The 16,853-nt window shown below is 50.9% G+C and overlaps 1 protein-coding gene across 2 annotated transcripts in view; it reads right to left on the bottom strand.

Annotated features, from left to right (window-relative positions):
• The window catches only part of LOXL2 (lysyl oxidase like 2), an 82,184-nt gene that overhangs the window by 31,181 nt on the left and 34,150 nt on the right, over positions 1 to 16,853 (bottom strand). For both annotated transcript variants that reach the window (XM_077191698.1, XM_077191699.1), the window contains 2 exons: positions 8,234 to 8,445; positions 2,918 to 3,137 (listed from right to left, as the gene is read on the bottom strand). In XM_077191698.1, the coding sequence (XP_077047813.1) occupies positions 2,918 to 3,137; positions 8,234 to 8,445 (432 nt within the window). The remainder of the gene's footprint in view (positions 1 to 2,917; positions 3,138 to 8,233; positions 8,446 to 16,853) is intronic.

Here is a 16,853-nt window from a genome sequence, read left to right as displayed (position 1 = left end):
CTTCAAGATCATCGAGTCCAACCCAGCCCCAACACCTCACCCAAACCCTGGCACCAGTGCCACATCCAGGCTTTGTTAAACACACCCAGGGATGGGGACTCCACCACCTCCCTTGTTGGGGGTGTTTTGTGGACATCTTTCCATAACTGCTCCTTGAAGGCCTTCAAATAAAGATTCTCTTTTCTATTCCCCCTTACTAAAATTGTCTCGAGCTTCCTTTCCAGGTTGGGAAAAAGGCAAAACAGCAGGGTCACTTCCATTCTTTGCAGGGGTTATTTATGGAAATCTGGGTCTAAAAATTATCATAGAATCACTTGAGACACCTTAAAAAATCCATCACATAATTCAATGCCTGAAAGTGCTGGATGAAAGGAGATTTTTATCTGCAAAGATTTTGGTGAGCATGGATTTGTTTCTCACACCTCACGTGTGGGCAGAGAATAAAAAACCCCATCCCAGTTCTCTGCACGTGCTTGGATTTAGGAACCTTCTTCTATCCTGGAAAAAATGGAAAAAACCCCATTTCTTGGATTCCTTGGGAGCTTTGCAGGAGGGTTAGGAATGGCCCTGAGCCCACCAGTACCCAGCTCTCACCCCTGGCTGCCCTAAAGAGGTTTATTGGCTGTTCACACCTCCAGCCCTGGCTTAATCCAGGACCAACATTGAGCTCAAGCCCTATAAAACCCACCTGAGTGCTCAGTTCTGACCAATAATAATATACAAACAATAGATAAGAAATAATAATGAAAAAATAAATAATACATGAAAAGTGGAATAAAAAATCTGACATTTTCAGTCAGAAATGTCCAGCTGAGCGGCAGCTCCAGTTCCACTCATTTCTGGGTTTATAATATAATATAGTTATATATAATTTAGTTAAATATAATTTATATATAATATAGCTAAATATAATTTAGTTATTATCTGTCAATCACCCACTCCTCTCTCCAGTGCCAAGCAGGCAGCTGCCAATTCCTGCTGCACCCGAGAGCTGGCCTGAGGTGGTGAGAGCAAAGCTTTGGGGTTTGGGAACACCAAAAATCCTTTGCTTTTCCGACTGGGATCATGCCTGGAGCTTTTTCTCCAGGCTGGGGTCGCACCAAGGACATGCAAAGCCCAAACAAAGGCTTAAGGAATTACTTGGCAGCGCGTGCGGCTCGGGAGATGAACAATGATTTACAAAACCTTTCACCTCCCGGGCCTAAATCCTGCAAGCTCTGCTGCAGGGAAGAGCCTGGGATCCAGGAAGGGGTTGCATTATTACCACCAATAATTATTCCCATTATTGGCACCTGGGAAGAGCCCAGAGACCCCCCTAAAACACCCAAGAACAGCCACAAAATCCAAATGGTCACAATTTCACAAATCCACAAAATTCTCCAATGAGAAACCTCCGGGATTCCCCCTGAATCCCAAGGCTGCAGCTGGAAAATTTCCCCTGGCACCCACCTAGCCCGTGCTTGCTGCTTGTCAAGCTGTCCTCTCCTACCCCTGACACCAGGAATGACCAATTCCAGCCTTGTTTTCCAACATTTTTGCATCTCCTGGGATTTTTACGCCCTGCTCAGCGCTCTCCCCCTCACTAGACTAAACAAACCCAGCTTTCCAAGCTCCCTGTGTTTTCCCAGTCTCCCCTCAGGGCATTTCCTCGCAGAGGACATGGAGGGAAAGGAAATGCCAGCTGATTTCCACAGGGTAATTCCAGCAGAATTCCAGAGCCTGTGGAACAGCACAGCCGGGCACGAGTTCAGCTGGCTCAGAGCAGCTCAACAGGAACGTGACCCAGGGATTTCCTCACTCCTCTCTCCCAGCTCTGCCAGCTGCCCTGGGAGCTGCTCTCCCACCCTTTGGAGGCAGGGGATGGAGGGAAGAACCTGGAATTTGGGAGGGTGAGAGCTCAGCTGGGGGTGCAGGGAGGTGCTGGGAGTTGCAGAGGGGGCGTTGTGGGAGTTGGTGGTGAAGGTTACACCCCCAGGGGTTTCCTGCTCTAATTGGCAGCTGGATGGGATATTGGGAAGAAATTCCTCCTTGTGAGGGTGGTGAGGGGCTGGATGGAATCCCCAGAGCAGCTGTGGCTGCCCCATCCCTGGAAGTGTCCCAGGCCAGGCTGGACAGGACTTGGAGCAACCTGGGATAATGGAAGGTGTCCTTGCCTATGGCAGGGGTGGAATGGGATGGACTTTGAGGTCCCTGCCAACCCAAACCATCCCATAATTCTGTTTTCACATCTCTCAGATGCTGCAGGAACAGCCCTGAACTCTGGGAATCTGCTGGGCAGGAAGGCCTGGAGGGACAGGACACAGACATGTTTTATGGAAAATCCTTTCCTTAGGATTGTTCCTCCTGAGAAGCTGAGAGGCCTCAGGAACAAAATGCAAACAATGGTTATCTGCTGCTGTGGGATGCAACAGGTGCATCTGGGATTGGGCTCATGTGGTTGTTTCTAATTAATGGCCAATCACAGTCAGCTGGCTCAGACTCTGTCTGAGCCACAAACCTTTGTGATCATTCTTTGTTATTCTATTCTTAGCCAGCCTTCTGATGAAATCCTTTCTTCTATTCTTTTAGCATAGTTTTAATATAATATATATCATAAAATAATAAATCAGCCTTCTGAAACATGGAGTCAGATCCTTGTCTTTCCCCTCATCCTCAGACCCCTGTGCACACGGTCACAGGACAGGACACAGGGAGTGGTTTCCCACTGCCAGAGTGAAGGGATAGATGAGATTTTGGGAAGGAATTCTTCCCTGGAACAGCGGTGAGGTCCCGGCATGGAATTCCCAGGGAAGCTGTGGGAAGCGCCCAAGGCCAGGTTTGAACAAGCCCAGCAGAAAATGCCCTGCCCGTGGCTGGGGCTGGGATCAGACTGTTTTTAAGGCTTTTCCAGCCCGTTTTGGGGCTGCTCCCTGCTCACCTCCTGCCTGAAGGCCTTTCGGAAGCCGCTGTGGCTGCTGGGGGCGAAGGCGCGGCCGGGCACGCAGCTGACGACCGCGGGCATCCCGTTGTCACAGCTGCTGTTCTTCCCAGCGCCCGTCAGGTGGTTCCCCAGTTTGCAGCTGGAAATGTGGGCCTCGTTCCCGCTGCAGTCCATGGAGTAAGGCCAGTAGTGCTGCTTCCTTCTGCTGGCAAACATCCTGAAAGGAGTTAAGGGGAAGGGGAGAAGTTAGGGATCTGCAAACAAAAGGGATTTTGCTAAATTTTGGGAGGAAAAATGCCCTAGGATGAAGTGAGGATTGGACAGGATTATTTGGAGGCTGATCTGTTCATCCACACCATGACTCTGTTGAGGTGTCCACTTAAGCTTGGCAAAGACCTCCAAGATCATCAAGTCCAAGCACTTTAAAGGAAATAAATCCCTGCAAGAGCTAAAAAGTCTGAGTAGGAATCAAAGGTGCAGCTGCAGCAAATGACACATTCCCAGGAGTGCAGATCCCATCCAAGGCAGGGTCAGGGATCAGCTAATTCCAAATAGACCAAGAGGATTTGTGCAGATAACTGGGCTGGAGAGCCCCCAGAAAAAGCCTCCCCTGTTGCTGCCCAGCAGCTATCAGCTGGGATTGGGAAACATCCAAAGCCTCTCTGAGGCTGTGTTAACAACCTGAGAGCAATTTCCGAGAGCACGAGCAGCAATTCCCCTGCTGGCTTGTTCACAGCAGAGCAGCTTGGCAGCAGCTCTGGCTCCTCACTCTCAAACCTCCTGGAGCTGCTCCAGGCACTCCTGAGGAGGAAGGGGCACGTGTGATAAACTGGGAAGGGAAGGGATCCAGCTCCATCCTGACTGGGAGGCTGCTGGAATGGAGAGGAATGGAAATATGGGTCAGGTCAGCCTCAAAACGGAGTGAAAACCGGGGAAGGCTCAGAGGAGCCCACGCCCTGCTGGGATCTCCACGTGGCTCTGTGTGATCCCGGTGCTGCTCCTCATTCCAGGAATCTCTGCCACAGGGATTAGCTGTGATAAATGGCACAGCAAGGTGGGTGGAATTTGGGGAGGAAAAGCAGCAGTTCTGCTTTGCTGCAGCAGAGAGAGCCTGGGGAGCAGCTGGAGAGGGGCAAGGAGCCTTTCTGAGGGGGTTTTGGGCACTCCACTGAGCAGGTCCAGGCTTCCCCAGGTTTTCCATTTAGGATTTAGATTGTGCAGGGTCACGGATGTTTGAGGGGACACTTTTCTCCCCTGTGCTCGCTGGGCTCTGCTGCCCAGCTCAGCATTTCTCCAGGCTCTCCTGGCTCCCAGCCTCTCACTAATCCTTCCTGGAACCCGATCTGCCTGGGCTGAGGCTGGGGATGGATCCAGCCAGGCTGGAGAGGGAGCTGCAGCTGCATCCCATGATGCTGGAAAAGGATGAGGCAGGGCTGGGATCCATCCCAGGCAACAGCAGCAGGACCCTGCCTGACCTGTGGGGAACGGTGGCTGTCAGAACCCACCTCTGGCACAGCAGAGCTGTCAGGGACTCCCTGAATCGAGAAAAAAGGGATGGGAGAACAGGAACAGAGTTAAAATTTAAAAAGTAAACCCAGGGAGGATGCAATAGAAAGCAGCCACTTCCCAGCCATGCTCAGGACAGAAGGGAGGACCTGAAGGAGCATTTTCATCCTTCACAGACAGGTCCAGAGAGCTCCATGAACTTCAGAGCAGACAAGAACCAGCCTGGCTTAGGGAAGCAGGGATGGGGATGCCTTAGAATAGCAAACAATGACCTCATCCTGGAAATTTCATGAGGCATCAACATCTGGATGGTATTAACAGCCCTCGGGAGGCTGGGGAGAAATAAAGCCCCACCTCGTGTCCCCAGACTGAATCTATGTTAGAAAAGCAGAATTCAGCTGATCTTTACAGCCAGAATCTCAGGGCTTTGCTGATGTTTTGTTTTTAACACAAAAGGGTCCAGCTGGGATCAGTGGGAGCCCAGGGTGATGCTGCTCAGGTCAGAGGTGGGAATGAACATTCCTGCTGGGAGATTTCGGCCAATTCCAGGTCAAGCTGGAACTCAAACCATTTCTACTGGGGAGGAGAGCTGGAACTCAAACCATTTCTACTGGGGAGGAGAGAGGGATTTTCATCCCAGAAAAGCTTTGAACAAAGCTCAAGTGGAGCTCTATGGGAAGGGTTGGTTAAGGAGCACTCAGGGGATTCCACGATTCCACGACTTGGGGAGCAGAGAACAAATCATTGCACACAAACTCCAGGAGAATTCACCCAAATCCCACGGAGCAGAGGCTGGGGAGCTCCTCCTCGGGGCTGTGAGCAGAGGTTCCAACCCTTTGGAAACTCCTGAAGTTATCAAGGTGCTGCCTTCAGCCTCAGGGAGGAGGGAGGGAAGCCAGGCCTGCCAAAACCCTTCAGATCCCGGATTTTCCAGGGGAAAAAACCCCAGGAGGGTTCCTACTGCAAATACTGAAGTGATGGCTGCCCAGCACCCCTGACTGGGTTTGTATCGGGGTGAGCAGACTGGTTCAGCTGGGAGTAGCTCTTTCATCCTGGAGCCATTTCTTTGTCAAGTCACAAAGACTTCAAAAAGGCTTCAGGTCTGTCTCACTGATCCCAGATTTCTCCTCTCTCCATCAGCAAAATGCATTAAATTCTACTTTCCCAGCCAGAGCAGGAACTGGGAGGAGGAGTTACAGCAGCTCCTATATAAAAGCCACTGTGAGGAATGAACAAGACCAGGGACTCAACTTTAGATTTGTTCCATTTCCGAACATAAATTGTGCTGTCAGCTCCAGGGGCTGAGTTACAGTCAGGAATAAACCCCTGGCAGCAGGACAACGATGAACTCACTTGTTTTCTTTTGAGCAAGACCCATCTGCAAATCATTTCACCTCCCAGCACTGTGCAGGAGCAGAGCTGGGCAGTGGGATGGGGGATGTGGGAAGGGGCAGCCTTGGCCGGCAGAAACCTGATCCCAGCTTTTCTCCCGGCTGTGGAGGAGGAGGAGTGGGGAAGGATCTGCTCCAGGGAGAAGGGGATTCTCAAATTAAAGGGAGGAATGAGGAGAAAGGGCTTTTCTGCAGCTTCACATTCACAGGGAGAGGGGGTTTAGCTCCAGGATGAGCTTTTCCCTCTCCCAAACAAACCATGTGGGACAAGCATCCCCTGGCCCAGGTGAGAAGGTGCCACTGGTCACCATCCCAGTGCCTTGACCACAAATGCAAGGTCATTCCCAGCCCAGAACTGGGAGCTTTCCCAGTAACACCAGCTGAACACGATGCACCCGCCCCTAACACAGCCCAAGGAAGAATTCAGCTTTTAAACTCTGCTGACAAACAAAACTGTGCAGCTGCCAAAGCTTTACAAGCCTCTCCCATCCAATAAAATGCCATCCCCATTTGTTTCCCAACCTGGGATAATGCTCTGCATGTTTTCCAAAATATTTGTGGGTGCTGGAGCCCAGCAAGGCTGAAAACAAGGAAAGGGAGGGAGGTCTTGGGGCACTGAGGCTCTTCAGCAGCAGAGATCTCCTGGGCTGGGATTTGGGAGCACTTCATATTCCTAATTCCAGCTCAATTCCATGGATTTTCAGCAGTGCTGAGTTGCTGCTGAACAACCTTCTGTCAGTCTTTCCATTCCCATGTGTCCCAGAGACAGGACAGCTCCTGAGCACACTTTTATTTAAGGCAGATGGCTCCAGATGCTCCAGTTAATGCTTTTCTTGGAAAGGCCACAACTGGAAGCAGGAAAAATCTACTTTGTCTGTCTGGAGGTAATTTATTCCCTGCTCCTGCAGGGGATGGGAATCTCAGGGATGGGTTTGAGGGAAATGTGCTGCACTGGTGGAAGCACAACCTCCTGAAACTGGTGTCCAGGGCAACGAATTCCCTGCTCATCTCCCTGAATTCCAGTGGGTTTTTATTCCTGATTTTCCCTGTATGCCTTTGGGCTATTCCAAGCCAAGCACCTCTCCAGCAGATCGGGATCTTGCTAATGAAAGAAACGAAATGTGGCCAGGCTGATCCCGAGGGAATGTTCAGGAATAGCAATTGCACAGGCCAGAAGGAGCAGGCAGGAAAACCACGGCTCCTGCCTGGGGCCTTCAGCCCTCCCCTGGAGCAGCCGCTGCTTCCCCACTCCCCAGGTCAGGGAGCAGCAAAGGAACCAGACAGAATTTCATTTAAACTCTTTTACATCTGCTTGAGGGTGTTTTTCCTAGGGAACAGTGTGGGAAGATCCCAGTCTGGGATGAGGGCTTGGTGACAAAAAGCAAACAGAAGCAATGACAACAAAAAAGTCCAGAGCTCCTGGCTCCCAAGGAACAGGAAACACAGCCTAAACCTTTCCACTTGCAGCTCTTGAAAACACAATGTTCTCCCTATAAATCACTGCTTTCTTCCTTCATTTTAAAGGAATCTGCAAATGTAGGGGGGAAAAGCAGCACTGAGATCACAGTGAACCCTTTTCCCAGCACCTTCTGGGATGCACAGACAGGAATTGCACTCGGGGTGGGAAGGAGGAACCTGGGCACAAGGAAGCACAAAAAGGCTCATTTTATTCCAAGGTGACTTTTTTGGAGCTTCCAGCACATCCAGAACTGATCCCACCTCTGGATTTCTCTGCACAGGAATGGGGTGAGCAGTTGGAGACTTTACATTATGGAATGACAGGACACAGGGAATGGCTTCAAAGTGACAGAGGGCAGGGTGAGCTGGGATATGGAGAAGGAATTCCTGCCTGGGAGGGTGGGGAGGGGCTGGGATGGAATTCCCAGAGGAGCTGTGGCTGCCTCTGGATCCCTGGAAGTGTCCAAGGCCAGCTTGGAGCAAACTGGTCTCGTGGAAGGTGTCCCTGCCATGGCAGGGATGGGACTGGGGTTGTAAATCCCCTCCAACCCAAACCATTCCATGATTTTCTCACAGCTGATGGATTTACTGGCCCAGTGGGAGCAGTTTGCTCCCTGCCCTGCCCACCACACAGAGCCCATCCTCAAGCTGGTATTACAAAATACAAATATCTTTTGGGCCAAGTGTCCCATCTCCCATTCCAGGCCCTGTTAAACACTGATACTCATCAAGGTCTGCATCCCATGGATGAGGATCAAAGGCCTCCCCTGCCTGCACCAGGAAACGGTGGACATTCCAAACATTCACACAAATGAAAAATCCCATCTGGAGGAACGAAGCAGTCGGAGCTGCTCCTCCAACAGGGTCCCGGGTGCCACCTGCCAATCTGCCTGGGGAACAAGGCCCCGAGTGCTCCAAGGAATGGCTGTGGCTCCACCCAGCCCAGCCCTGCCCTTACTTGTAGACGTTGGTGTTGTATTTCCTCTCGCTGGGGAAGCCGAACATCCCGCAGACCACCCGGGAATTCTTCATGGTCCAGTGCCTGTCACAGATCTGCTTCCAGGTGCCCTCGTCCTTCACCTCCACGTAGCCCTCGGTGACAGGGACCCGCTTGCGGTAGGTGGCCAGGATGGCGCGGATCCGGATGTCCTCCACCTGGATGTTCATGTTCTGTGGGTGGAAAATACACGGGAATGATGCTGGATTGGTGTGGTGGTGTTTGAGGGTGCCCAGCACAAGGGAAGAGATGAGAATCTTCACTCCATGTTTTGTTGCGTCCTGATTTCAAGGTTTACCCCAGAACCTCGGATCCCTCCCTGATAATTCCCCCCCAGGTGTGTCAGTCCCCTCTCCTGCCCCTCCCAGCACTGTCTGTCAGTCCTGGCATTCCAGAAGGGCCTCGAGTGATTGGGCAGATCCAAAGGATGCCCTCTACCCCTGGGGGGCCCTGGGCCATCCAGGTGTCCTTTGTCCCTTTGTCCCTCCCCTCCTGTCCCTGCTTGGTGCCTCCCTGCCCCTTCCCTGCCCCTCTCCCCGGGGTTCAAAGGAGCAGCAGCCACGGGCTCAGGGAGTTCTGTGGGAGCTGGTGCTGCATTCAGAGGCCTGAGGGCCAGAATAAAGCTCTGGATCCAAACCCTCCCTCAGAACCGACTCCTTTCCTTCACCATGGCCTGAAAGCTTCTCCACAGAGGGAAACCTGAGGGGCAGCCCCTGGTATGGGGGGAAGCTCCATCCCAGCAGCACCAGAGCTCCTGCAGGCCTGGACTTGTCTGCAGGGCCCAGCTGCAGCACCCAGGCAGGCAAAAGTGTCTGTGGGGTGAAACACCACACACCCAGGCAGCCCAAAGTGTCTGTGGGTGAAACACCACACACCCAGGCAGCCCAAAGTGTCTGTGGGGTGAAACACCACACACCCAGGCAGGCAAAAGTGTCTGTGGGGTGAAACACCACACACCCAGGCAGCCCAAAGTGTCTGTGGGGTGAAACACCACACACCCAGGCAGCCCAAAGTGTCTGTGGGGTGAAACACCACAGTGCTGCTGTTTGGTTCAGCAGCAAGGGCCAGACAAGCCAAGGTACATCCTGTCTGGCAATATTGGTAATTATTCCAGTAAAGTTTCAGAAGGTTGATTTATTATTTTATGATATATATTATATTAAAAGAAAATTATATACTCAAAGTATACTAAAGAAAGAGCAAGGAGACATCAGAAGGCTAGAAAGGAATGAATAGTAAAATCTTGTGACTGACTAGAGAGTCTGACACAGCTGGCTGTCATTGGCCATTAGTTAAAAACAATTCACATGCAACCAATCAAAGATGCACCTGTTGGTAAGCAACCTCCAGATCACATTCCAAGCAATCAGATAATTATTGTTTACATTCCATTTCTGAGGCCTCTCAGCTTCTCAGGAGAAAAATCCTAGCAAAAGGATTTTCATAAAATATGTCAGTGACAGATTGGAGGGAAATGGGCTGTGAGCTTCCAGGTGAGATCACAACCCAATCGTGGTCAAGTTCTGTGGGTGGAAAATAAATGAGAGTGATGCTGGATTGTAGGGAAATGGGTTTTGGAAATTCCAGGTGGGGGCCCAGACCTGCTGTGGTCAGGTAGGGCAGAAGGATGAGATGTTGAGGAAGGGACAGGGCAGGGAGGCAGAGGAGTGACAGGAAAACAGAGATTCGGACTTCCAGAGGGCAGGGGTAGATGAATATTTGGAATAAATTCTTCCCTGTGAGGGGCTGGGATGGAATTCCCAGAGAAGCTGTGGCTGCCCCATCCCTGGAAGTGTCCAAGGCCAGGTTGGAGCAACCTGGGATGGTGGAAGGTGTCCCTGCTAATTGCAGGGATGGAATGAGCTGATTTTTAAGCTCCCTTCCAACCCAAACCTTTCTGGGGTTTTATGAAACAAACCTTTCCACCTTGTGTAAATCCATCCTCTGGAAGAAGATTCTTTTTCTCATAAAAAAAAAAAAAACATAAAAAACTCTAATTTATTTTGTAAGTAGCCTTATAACAAATCTGCTTTGTCACTTCGATTCCAAGTGCTGTTTTCACCTTAATTAAGCCCCTGTTCCTGTGGACATTAACCAAGCTCAGCTTTGTTAGGGCCAGCCGTACTCACAGAATCATTCTGGGTGCAGGGAGGTGGGAGCCCTGGCAGGGGAAGGACTTTGGGGTTTTCATCCAAAGCCATGATTGCATGTGGAATCTGGGATTCCAATGTGCTGACAGCAGCGTTTCTCTGGCTCCTCCTCCACAGCCTGGGACAGCCAGTGAGTCATGGAAGGCGAATGGATTTCACATATGGCACCTACCTGTGAGGACACAGAGCAGCCCTGCAAGACTGCGGGGGCAAATCCAGGCTGGGAAAGATCTCTGAGGGCAAAAACCAGACCTGCAGAGCCCCAGGGGCAAATCTGGGCTGGGAAAGATCTCTGAGGGCAGAAACCAGACCTGCAGAGCCCCAGGGGCAAATCTAGGCTGGGAAAGATCTCTGAGAGCACAAACCAGCCCTGCAGGACTTCAGGGGCAAATCCAGTCTGAAAAAGATCCCTGAGGGCACAAACCAGACCTGCAGGGGCAAATCCTGGCTGGAGGGGGCAAATCTTCACAGGAAAAGATCCTTGAGGGCAAAAATCAGACCTGAAGGGCCTCAGGGGCAAATCCTGGCCGGAAAATACCTGTGAGGGCCCAAGCCAGCCCTGCAGGACTCCAGGAGCAAATCCTGGCTGGAAAAGTTCCCTGAAGGCAAAAATCAGAGCTGCAGGGCCCCAGAGGCAAATCCTGGATGGAAAAGTTCCCTGAAAGTATAAACCAGACCTGCAGGGGCAAATCCTGGCTGGAGGGGGCAAATCCTGGCTGGGAAAAATCCCCGAGGGCAAAAACCAGACGTGCAGAACCCTAGAGGCAAATCCTGTCTGGAGAAGATCCTTGAGAGCAAAAACCAGACCTGCAGGGCCCCAGGAGCAACTCCATGCTGGAAAATATCTCTGAAGGGAAAAATCAGACCTGCAGGGCCTCAGGGGCAAATCCTGGATGGAAGGGGCAAATTCAGGCTGGGAAAGATCCCTGAGGGCACAAAGCAGCCCTGCAGGGCCTCAGGGGCAAATCCTGGCTGGAAAATATCCCCGAAGGCACAAACCTGACCTGCAGGGGCAAATCCTGGCTGGAGGGGGCAAATCTTCACAGGAAAAGATCCTTGAGGGCAAAAAACCAGATCTGCAGAGCCACAGAGGCAAATCCTGGCCAGAAAACACCTGTGAGGGCCCAAGCCAGCCCTGCAGGACTCCAGGAGCAAATCCTGGCTGGAAAAGTTCCCTGAAGGCAAAAATCAGAGCTGCAGGGCCCCAGAGGCAAATCCTGGATGGAAAAGTTCCCTGAAGGTATAAACCAGACCTGCAGGGGCAAATCCTGGCTGGAGGGGGCAAATCCTGGCTGGGAAAATCCCCAAGGGCAAAAACCAGACCTGCAGAACCCTAGAGGCGAATCCTGTCTGGAGAAGATCCTTGAGAGCAAAAACCAGACCTGCAGGGCCCCAGGAGCAACTCCATGCTGGAAAATATCTCTGAAGGGAAAAATCAGCCCTGCAGGGCCCCAGGGGCAAATCCAGTCTGGAAAGGGCAAATTCAGGCTGGGAAAGATTCCTGAGGGCACAAAGCAGCCCTGCAGCGCCCCAGGGGCAAATCCTGGATGGAAAAGTTCCCTGAGGGCAAAACCAGCCCTGCAGAGCCACAGAAGGAAATCCTGGCTGGAAAATACCTGTGAGGGCACAAAGCAGCCCTGCAGGTCTCCATGGGCAAGTGCTGTCTGGGAAATATCCCTGAGGGCAAAAATCAGCCCTGCAGGGCCCCAGAGGCAAATCCTGGATGGAAAAGTTCCCTGAAAGTATAAACCAGCCCTGCAGGGGCAAATCCTGGCTGGAGGGGGCAAATCCTGGCTGGGAAAAATCCCTGAGGGCAAAAACCAGACCTGCAGAACCCTAGAGGCGAATCCTGTCTGGAGAAGATCCTTGAGGGCAAAAACCAGACCTGCAGGGCCTCAGGAGCAAATCCTGTCTGGAAGGGGCAAATTCAGGCTGGGAAAGATCCCTGAGGGCACAAACCAGACCTGAAGAGCCACAGAGGCAAATCCTGTCTGGAGAAGATCCTTGAGGGCAAAAACCAGATCTGCAGGGCCTCAGGAGCAACTCCATGCTGCAAAATATCCCTGAGGGCACAAACCAGCCCTGCAGGATTTCAGGGGCAAATCCTGGCTGGAAAATATCCCTGAGGGCAAAAACCAGATCTGCAGAACCCCAGGGGCAAATCCTGGCTGGAAAAGATCCCTGAGGGCAAAAATCAGACCTGCAGGGCCTCAGGGGCAAATCTTGGCTGGAAAGACTTGTGAGGGCACAAAGCAGCCCTGCAGGACCCCAGGAGCAAATCCTGGCTGGAAAATATCCCTGAAGGCAAAAATCAGCCCTGCAGGACCCCAGGAGCAAATCCTGGCTGGAAAATATCCCTGAGGGCACAAACCAGCCCTGCTGGACTCCAGGGGCAAGTCCTGGCTGAAAGGGGCAAATCCAGGCTGGAAAAGATCCCTGAGGGCAAATCCTGGCTGGAGGGGGAAAATCCTGGCTGGAAAATACCCACGAGGGCACAAAGCAGCCCTGCAGAGCCACAGAGGCAAATTCTGGCTGGAAAAGGTCCTCTGTGGCAAGCGGTTACAAAAGAGCTTCTGAAAAATGGATAAATTCCCTTCCAGGAGCCCTTTCCTTGTCAAATATGTGCAAACCCACGTGGTCCAGCTCAGGGTTACATCAGAAGTGAGGAATCCTCGGATTCAGCCACTCGGAAAAGAAAAATTGCCCGGAGCTTTAAAGGGCCACGGGCCTCTGGTCAGGGCTCGCAGGAGATCAGAGCAGGACCTGCTGGGTCCTGCAGATTCCATGGCTCAGCCATTCTCCAGATGCTTCCACCGGTGCTGATACAACAAACAGAGCCCAGGGAAGGGCAAAGAAAGAGGAAATGGGTCAGGGAGTGGGGCAAGGAATGGGGTTGGCATCTCCTCCTCATCCTCAGCTCTGCCCACACTACCTTGGACAACTCATTTAAGGCTTTCCCCTTCCTTTTCCTTATTCCCCCCCACCTTTCTGTCTTTTATTTGTCTACATTTACCACCCAGTTTTGCAAATCACTGGTTCCCCCTCTCCCCCTCAGCTACAAGAATTCACTTCACCAAAATCTGAGCTGGAACATCCCTCAACCCCTGGAAAACAGGATTTATCCAAAAGTGCTACTCACACGGAGTTCATAGGCTGGGCTCCAGTTTTGAAAGCTCTTGTAGCCCTCAAGAATTAAAAATAACCCCTGTGATACCTAAATTTGTTACATCTGAGGTAATTTCAGGTATTCCAAGGGTCTGATGTAAGAGGGGATTTGAAACCTCTCCAGTGGAGCCTGAGAAATCCATTTGCAGCACGAAGTTTCTCCTGAGCTTGGCAGTTTCCCCTGAGCTTGGCAGCTTCTCCTAAAATCTTGCAGAGTTTTTGACTACGTGCTGTCAGGAAGGTATCGGAGCCTCAGGGCATTCCAGGCCTCCCCAGGCTGCTTTCCAAACCCTGCAACTCGTTTCTCCCTGGTGCAATTTAGGAAATGTTTCCAGCTTTTGCCTTGATGGAGAAATTGTGTTTACCCAGGGCTGTCAGAGGGAACTTTGTTCCCCTGCTTCCCTTACCCTGCCTCATTTTCTTCACCAGGAAAATGTAATCGAAGCCTTAAATCTGCTTGGAAGCAGCTCTGGGTGCTGAAGATCTCCAAGTGTTTTTAATAAAAGCCTTTTAAAGGGATTAACCCAAAGGCCAGGGAACCAACACTTCAAACTGTGCTGGAAAAGCACCTGGGAAAAGATGGGAAACAGGAGGAAATTTGCACTGGCAGCTGGGAAAGTGGGAGAGGGAGTTTTCCATCTGTGATTGTGGGATTTTTCCATCCTGTAGGAAGCCCTGGATAGGTTTGAGACCCACAGTTAGGTGAGGATCAGCTCTGCTGCACATTAAAGTGGCAGAAAGGGACATTTTCCTTCTCCACCTGGCGTCAGCAATGTGCTAAAGCCCACACATGGTTTTCAAAAGGGACAGCCCTGTCCCTTTTCCTTGGATTTAGACCAGCTGGAGGCCACAGCCAGTCCTTGGAAGGAGTTCACACCCAGGGGTGCTGCCCCAGGGGCTGAGTTTGGTGTTTTTGTGAGGAAGCTGCTCCACAGCTCAGCCCTCTTGAGTCCTGGGCCATTCCAGATGTTGAACATCTGCCTGGTGCTTCCCAGGATCAGCATTCCCAAGTTCCACCTCTTCCTCATCACTGAACATCCCTGCTCCTGCTGCTGGGCCATCTCAGGGAATGTCAGCCAGGTGGGAAACCTGGAAAAGCCCCAAGGCAAACAGAGGAGTCAAAGGACTCAATCTTGGAGGTCTTTTCCAGCCTTAGGGATTCCTGGGAGGGAGCAGCAATTCCCAAACTCATTCTGTGCAAGAATCAGGTTTAGAGAGAGCAAACTGCTTCTTCAAAGGCCAAAAAACCAGGGAATCCTGTCCAGGATCCTGAGGATTCCACTCCATCCTCCTCCTGAGGATCCCCCTGCAGCAGGGAACACAACAGAACCCCTAAAGCAGCCACGTTCCCATCAAGAATATTTGGGTTTTCCTCTCCTGATCCAACAGCTTTGGGATTTCCCTTTCCTTCCCACTCCTCCAGGCAGGCAGGAGCTCTGTTCCCAAATCCCAACACATCCAGCCTGTCCCTGGCAGCTGCCAGAGGCTGAGGGGAGAGCACTGAGCAGGGTGACAGGGAGCAATCCTTGCCTGTAATCCTTCCTGCACCTTCCAGGCACCTCCACCTCATGGATTTTCCAAGGCACAGGGTGGATTTTAATGTTCCAAAGCCCTGGAGATGGATCTGGGAATGCCTAGCTGGGATTGATGGTATCAGAGCATCAGGCAGAGAAAGAAAAGAGCCCACTGAGGCTGAGAAGGAGAAAAGTCACAATGATGCAAAAAAAACCCACCAAAAACCTTTTAAAAATGGGAAGCTTGGGAATGCTGGCAGATACTTTGGGATTCGCCTGTTATTTTTGCAATTATTCATGCAGCTTAACAAATCAAAAGAAGTTGTTCCAGCTGCTTCCAGAAGAGCTCTGAGCACAGCAGGAGTGGGCTATCCATGACTCCAGAACTCGAGATCCCTGTATTTCCCACTCCAGGACTCAAAATCCCTGTATTACACATTCCAGGACTCAAGATCCCACTCCAGCACTTGAGATCCTGAAATCTCCTACTCCAGCACTTGAGTATTTCCCACTCCAGCATTTAAAATCCCTGTATTTCCCACTCCAGCACTAGAGATCCCTGCATTTCCCACTCCAGGACTCAAGATCCCTGTATTCTCACTCCAGCATTTAAAATCCCTGTATTACACATTCCAGGACTCAAGATCCCTGTATTCTCACTCCAGAACTTGAGATCCTGAAATCTCCTACTCCAGCACTTGAGTATTTCCCACTCCAGCACTAGAGATCCCTGTATTTCCCACTGCAGCATTAAAAATCCCTGTATTTCCCACTCCAGGCTTAAGATCCCTGTATTTCCCATTCCAGCATTAAAAATCCCTGTATTTCCCACTCCAGGCTTAAGATCCCTGTATTTCCCATTCCAGCATTAAAAATCCCTGTATTTCCCACTCCAGCATTAAAAATCCCTGTATTTCCCACTCCAGCACTTGAGATCCCTGTATTTCCCACTCCAGCATTTAAAAATCCCTGTATTTCCCACTCCAGCATTTTAAAATCCCTGTATTTCCCACTCCAGCATTAAAAATCCCTGTATTTCCCACTCCAGCACTAGAGATCCCTGTATTTCCCACTCCAGCATTTAAAACCCCTGTATTTCCCACTCCAGCATTTAAAACCCCTGTATTTCCCACTCCAGCATTAAAAATCCCTGTATTTCCCACTCCAGCACTAGAGATCCCTGTATTTCCCACTCCAGCATTAAAAATCCCTGTATTTCCCACTCCAGGCTCAAGATCCCTGTATTTCTCACTCCAGCACTTGAGATCCCTGCATTTCCCACTCCAGCATTTAAAAACCCCTGTATTTCCCACTCCAGCACTAGAGATCCCTGTATTTCCCACTCCAGCATTTAAAAATCCCTGTATTTCCCACTCCAGCATTTAAAAATCCCTGTATTTCCCACTCCAGGCTCAAGATCCCTGTATTTCTCACTCCAGCACTTGAGATCCCTGCATTTCCCACTCCAGCATTTAAAAACCCCTGTATTTCCCACTCCAGCACTAGAGATCCCTGTATTTCCCACTCCAGCATTTAAAAATCCCTGTATTTCCCACTCCAGCATTTAAAAATCCCTGTATTTCCCACTCCAGGCTCAAGATCCCTGTATTTCCCACTCCAGCATTTAAAACCCCTGTATTTCCCACTCCAGCATAAAAAATCCCTGCATTTCCCACTCCAGCATTTAAAAATCCTTGTATTTCCCACTCCAGCATTTAAAATCCCTGTATTTCCCACTCCAGCACTAGAGAT

The sequence above is a fragment of the Agelaius phoeniceus genome, chromosome 30, assembly GCF_051311805.1.
Source record: "Agelaius phoeniceus isolate bAgePho1 chromosome 30, bAgePho1.hap1, whole genome shotgun sequence".
Taxonomy (NCBI): Eukaryota; Metazoa; Chordata; class Aves; order Passeriformes; family Icteridae; genus Agelaius; species Agelaius phoeniceus.
The sequence above is the reverse complement of the archived record's forward strand: the minus strand, read 5'-3'. Positions and strand labels throughout refer to the sequence as shown.